Below are 6,180 nucleotides of genomic sequence, written 5' to 3'. Positions count from 1 at the left end.
TTTTTGATTTACATTCGTCAAATAGTAGTTAAAGAAAGATTAAATTAAGTGCTACAAAATAGTCCTCGTGGGATCGATAACCGGACTCTTAGGTTCACTATTACTTGTTACGGATCGTACACTTGCGAAACAAAATTTTACAACAAGTTTTTGGCGCCATTGCCGAGACTATTTCTTTTAGTCTTAATTTATTTTTTTTTATTTTGGCTATTATTTGATTAGTTTATTTTTCTTTTATTTACAGAAAAGTGTGTTCGTTGTATGCTCCGTGCCCAAGGCGACGATCTTGAACCATTTGATTCGGAGATAGAACGTACCTTCAGACGAAGACGCAAGGAACACAAACAAAAACAGCAACATCAAATGGCTGATAATCAACAAATCCATATCCCTATTCAGCCGATTGGGCAAATGGCCGTAAGAGTTGTGGTACCACCGGAACAACAGCATGAACTACGTTGCGACAATATGTCAGCAATTGCTATGATAAAAAATCCAGTTTTTCATGCCAGATCGAAGCATATTGAATTACGTCATCACTTCATTCGAGATTTGGTAAGTCGAGAAGAAATTTGCATGGAATTTATCAACACAAATGATCAGCCAGCAGACATTTTAACAAAGGCAGTCACATTTGACAAGTTCGACAAGATCAAGGAAAAACTCAAGATTACAAATTAAGAGGGGGTGTTAAATGTGGCATTAATTTGTAATCTTAGGAAATAAATAAGGTTGACCTTATTAAGATGGACCCCAAGTCTTAACATGGTATCAGAACCCATTAAGCTCCAACGAGCAATTGAATCCGATTAAGTCTCAAAAAATGAGCACACGAATTTCAAGATTGGTATGCTCAAACGAGCCACCATCTTGCGGGGGCATGTTAAGGGAATATAATCCCACATCGTTAAAATACCGAAATAATGACCAATATATAAAGGATTGTGACACTCCTCTTAAAAAGGTTGACCTTATTAAGATGGACCCCAATTCTTAATAGGGAAATAAATGAAGGGGATTTGCCAGTATCAATGTTCCTGACACCTATAGCAGCTCTCATGCGCTCCAGTATTGTGTATCCAGATTTTGGGGTGAATAACTTTCAGATCAGGCCAGATTGGATTAACTTGATGAACAACTCCCTGCAATTCTACGGGCTACCTCAAGAGAATCCAAACACGCATATCTCCAGATTTCTCAGAAATTGTCAGGACTTCCATGCTCCGGGGGTCAATGAAGATGCAATTAAATTACGACTATTTCCATTTACATTGAGAGATGCTGCATTGGAGTGGTTAGATGCGGAGCCTCATGCTAGTATTACTACTTGGGAAGAACTGATCAGGAAATTCTGCAACAAATTCTTCCCACCAGCCAGAGTAGCTAAAATCAGATTGGAAATTCAAACTTTTCAACAGAAAGATGGAGAAAGCTATCACGAGGCATGGAATAGATTTAATGAGCTGATGAGAAAATGTCCAAACCATGGAATCACTCAAGGAAATCAAGTGCAGTACTTCTACACTGGACTCACACCACTGTCAAAATCCCAAGTCGATGCCTCAGCTGGAGGATCAATTATAGGAAAATCTGTGCAGCAAACCATGGAATTGTTTGAGTTGATTGCCACTACACATTCAATGTTCTCGTCGGAAAGAGTGGCGCCACCGAAGACAGGAGGAATGTATGAATTAGACAGCACAACATCTACCAATGCACAGATAGCAGCTTTAACAAAACAGGTAGAGTTACTTGTAAAATTGCAAACACATGGAGCAAATGCAATGATGGCCAGTTCAGTATGTGAGAATTGTGGGAGAAGTCACCCTACAGAGAGATGCATGATGCTCACGTCTTCAGAGGAACAAGTAAACTTTATTCAAAATAGCTCCTGTAATTTCAACTCATATGGTAACAATTTCCAGCAAGAGAGAAGACCAAGTTTGGGGGAGATGTTTCAACAATATGTGCAGAAGACAGACAAGGTGTTCCAACAAATAGACACGAACTTTCAAAATCAATAGGCATCCATCAAGAAACTGGAGATACAAATTGGTTAGATAGCACAACAACTTGCAGAACGTCCACAAGGCACATTGCCAAGCAATACAATGATAAATCCTAAGGAACAGTTGATGGCAATTGAAATAGTGGAGAACGATCCACCCAGGGCATCCGTAAAAGTTAAAGCATATGTACCTCCACTTCCGTTTTCCCAAAGACTTCGAAAGAAGTCGATGGGGCAAAATATTCATGTCATAAATACAAAGAGCGAGGTACAATCACCAGAGACCACTACAGAGAGACCCGAAAGAAAAGATGACCAAGAAGTGATTGATGAAGCTACAATGGTAGAAAAATCTGCAACAAATGCAACTGAAAATAGAGAAGGTACAGAAACATCAGTTGCCAAAGCACCAAGTCTAGACAAAGCTTACATGCCTCCCATTCCCTTTCCTCAAAAGCTTAAGAAGAACAAACAAGACACAAACTATGAAAAATTTCTCGATGTTCTCAAGAAGCTCCAGATCAATGTTCCATTCATAGATGCAATACTACAAATTTCAAGCTATAAGAAATTTTTGAGAGAGATGTTGACAAAGAAAAGAAAGCTTTCGAAGTTTGAAACTGTGGCATTAACTGACGAAAGTAGTGCAAGAGTCCAGAGAAAATTGCCTCCTAAATTGAAGGATCCAGGGAGTTTTACTTTACCAGTTTCAATTGGAAATTCCTATTCAACTAATGCATTGTGTGACACTGGTGCTAGTATCAATCTAATGTCGTATTCTACTTACAGGAAATTGGGACTAGGTGAAGTCAACTCAACATCAATAACGCTACAACTCGCTGATAGAACAATCACAAGGCCACGTGGCAAAGTTGAGGATGTACTCGTCAAAGTAGGAAATTGAATATTTCCTGTGGATTTCATTGTATTGGACATACCAGAAGATCGAGACATTCCAATTATATTGGGTCGACCATTCTTAGCAACGGGACGAACCCTTATTGACATGGAGAAGGGAGAACTAATCTTGAGGGTAGAGGACAAGCAGGAGATATTCAATATTTACATCCAATATGAAAAACCTCCCAATAAAAATAATTGCTATAGAATTGATGAAGAAGAGCCACCTGATCAACGAAGCTGTCAGAATAAAACAACAAATTTTGGAGAACTTCTTGGTAGAGACAAGAATGGACAAATGAAAATTTGGATAGCAAAAAAGGATTGCATCAATGAAAATTGCAAGGAGTCCAATGATGGAATAACTTGGTTTGAGCCACCATGATAAACCAGCGGCACAAGTCAAGCTAATGACTTAAAAGAAGCGCTTCTTGGGAGGCAACCCAAGCTTTTGTTTTATTTTATTTATTTTGTTTTCAAAGTTCTAAGATAGTTTAATTTATAGCTTATTTAGGAATCATCACCCATACACCTTCTACCCATAGGTCTTGGAGTAATTAAGTTGGTTATTAGATGTTTGAGCTAAGTAATCCTTGTTCCATGAGTTTAATTTTTCAAATTTAATTTTTCAGAAACATGACGTCGCGGAACACTCAAACCAACATGGATATGGAGAAAATGGGACAAATCTCAAGTTTGGGGGAAAATGTAGAAGAAGAGTCAATCAAATGCAACACCAAGATACCACAACATCATAGGCAATACTGACATTTCAGGGAAGTCCTCCTCCTTTTCCTTTAAATTTCACATTGAGGACAATGTTTCAGTTAAGTTTGAGGGAGTGACATCATTTGCTTACATTGTTGAGTTTCTCGAATGCTTATGTGTGATTTGCTTGTTTTATGTGTTTGTGTTTTTATTCAAAATAAAAATAAAAAAAAATCATTTCGTGTTTTTGCATGCTTGTGTGTGTTAGATAACCTTGCCGGTACTGATATGTGTAATTGAAAACATGCGTTGATTTATTAATTGTGGACGAGTTATGTGTTTGAGTTAGATTTTTGCTTATTCATGTGAAACAAAAATTATTTTTTGCACGTGAGTTGATTGTAGCGTTGTGCATGAGTATGTTGATTTACGTTTATAGGTTGAAATAGAGGACTTAGATGCTAAACCCAAACAACCATTAAACATCATAATACCCTTAAACCAAATTTAAGATATTTGGATGATTGCACTGTTGTAGGAAAACTTGAAGATAAATGTGGATTTTGTGTGTGTTAATTTTTGTGTGGACTGTCTGAGACTAATAGGATGAAAATTGGGTGAAAACCTTAAGTTAGAGGTCGATTTTCGAGGATAGGTGTTTAATAAGGGGCACTGCACTAATCACCGCATAAAAAAAAAAAAAAAAAAAGATCCCAATGAGGACAACTTTAATAATCTCATTGTGAATCGTCTCTTCATAGCCTTTATGACTCGAGTGATTAAGCCTGTAAGGGTTTAAAATCTGGTGCCCTAAAGTCATCTGATTTGGGAGTCACCGGCCTAAAACTCGCTACAGGGGTCATTTAGATAGCTTAAGGGAGAGACGTCCGCACAAAGGGTGATTAAAGAATAAAGATATATGTGAAGAAAAAAATTAATCAAAAAAAAGAAAAACAGAGAAAAAAAAAAAGATATCAAATGCCTTGATTAAGCCCCGAGCACTTTTTTTAGAGGATTAGACCTTTGATAAGGGGTAAGTAACTTGATTGATTTCTAGAGGTTGAAGCAGTCAAAAATAAGGAAAATCCTCATTTGTTGACATGTGGAACTACAATCAGTAAAATCTAACCAAACTTGAGTGGTGTAAGAAATTAGTATTGAAGATTTAACCTGAGGTTACACCCTTGGAAAGAGAAAAGAAAATAAGTTTGGGGTGTGTGAATCCCACGAGCGAAGTAAGGAAAAATTTGACTTCTATGGTCGGGAATTGGGTCAACTTATTATTGTACAACGTTGCACTTGACTCTCCACACACACACACACCCGTTGTGCATTGAATAGGCGAGAATTTAACTTTTGCAATATAGCTTTGAAGTGGTTCATGGAATCGAAGTTATGTTTTTAATTCTCAGGCATGAAGGCAAGCTATCTAGCGAAATTTATTTTAAGTGATTTTGTTTGTCTTGGTTGTGCTTGTGTGTCCATTAATTATTTTTATGGGTTTCGGTGTTTGCTCGAGGACAAGCAAAAGATTAAGTTTGGGGGTGTTTGATGAGTGATTTATACTCATTATATTATGCCATTAATTTCATGATTTTGTTATTTTGGAGAGTATTTTAGAAGTGCTAACAAGTGATTTTGGTGTTGTTTTGTAGATTGATGGAAATGGAGAAAACTAGAGCTAAAAGAGGTCAAATGAAGGAAATAAGCAGAAGCTAGCGAAATTGGATGAAATGACCAAAACGTAAGAGATCCAAAGTTCGAGGATTAAAATGCAATTAATCAAAAGTCGTGTCGAAACTTGAAATGAAGATCCGAGAGTTCTAGAAGCCAATTGGACAAAGGAAGGTGTCAAAGGGATCAAATTTAGTCAAGATATGATCATAAATCATTTTCCAACCAAAAAGTTTTGCGCCAGAGTTTTCGTCTCACATTTAGGCTCATTTTTTACATAGAAAACGATCGAATTGGAGAATTGTTCCTGAAGCATAATTGTAGTCCTTTGAATTAGGTTTCCAACGCATCTTGAATCACTTCAATCGGATATCGAACGAAAAAGTTATGATAAAAATAATGAAAGCTGTCCAGTGCAACCGAAGTAACCCTCAGCGCCCAGGCGCTATCCCTCAGCGCCTAGGCGCCATGATGCTGAAATTTTGACAGAAAGTCAGCGCCTAGGCGCCGCCGTGCGAGAGTAATTTTTTTAGGTTTTTACCATTCTTTTTCGGCCCAACTCATCTCCAAATCTTTCCCTAAACTCCAAGACAATATAAACACAAGATTGAAGACCTAAAGGAGGGGGGGAGCCGCACAAAAAAAATCTATGGGATCAAGCCACGCGTTCTGGACATATTGGAGAGAAAAACAACAAGAAGGGAGATTGAAGGGAGAAATTTAAGAAGATTAACACTAAGAATTGAAGATTGGAAGCACTCATTGGAAGAGGAATGAGATCTTGGTGCAAGAATTCCACTTTTTCTTCCACATCTTTATTTCAAACTTGGTGATGTATTCTAAGACAATCTCCTATTTTTCTTCCATTATTATGAGTAGTTAAATTTCAT

General features: G+C 37.4%; 1 protein-coding gene across 1 annotated transcript; it reads left to right on the top strand.

The window, feature by feature from the left end:
* The first annotated feature begins 1,031 nt into the window (after positions 1 to 1,031).
* Positions 1,032 to 2,912, top strand: LOC111392708. The gene is made up of 2 exons (XM_023018107.1): positions 1,032 to 1,985; positions 2,061 to 2,912. The coding sequence occupies exons 1-2, from the start codon at positions 1,032 to 1,034 to the stop codon at positions 2,910 to 2,912; spliced, it is 1,806 nt and encodes a 601-aa protein (XP_022873875.1).
* Positions 2,913 to 6,180: the final 3,268 nt, after the last annotated feature.

This window comes from Olea europaea, chromosome 4 (assembly GCF_002742605.1).
Source record: "Olea europaea var. sylvestris chromosome 4, O_europaea_v1, whole genome shotgun sequence".
NCBI lineage: Eukaryota > Viridiplantae > Streptophyta > Magnoliopsida > Lamiales > Oleaceae > Olea > Olea europaea.
This window is presented reverse-complemented; position numbering and strand designations above follow the sequence as displayed.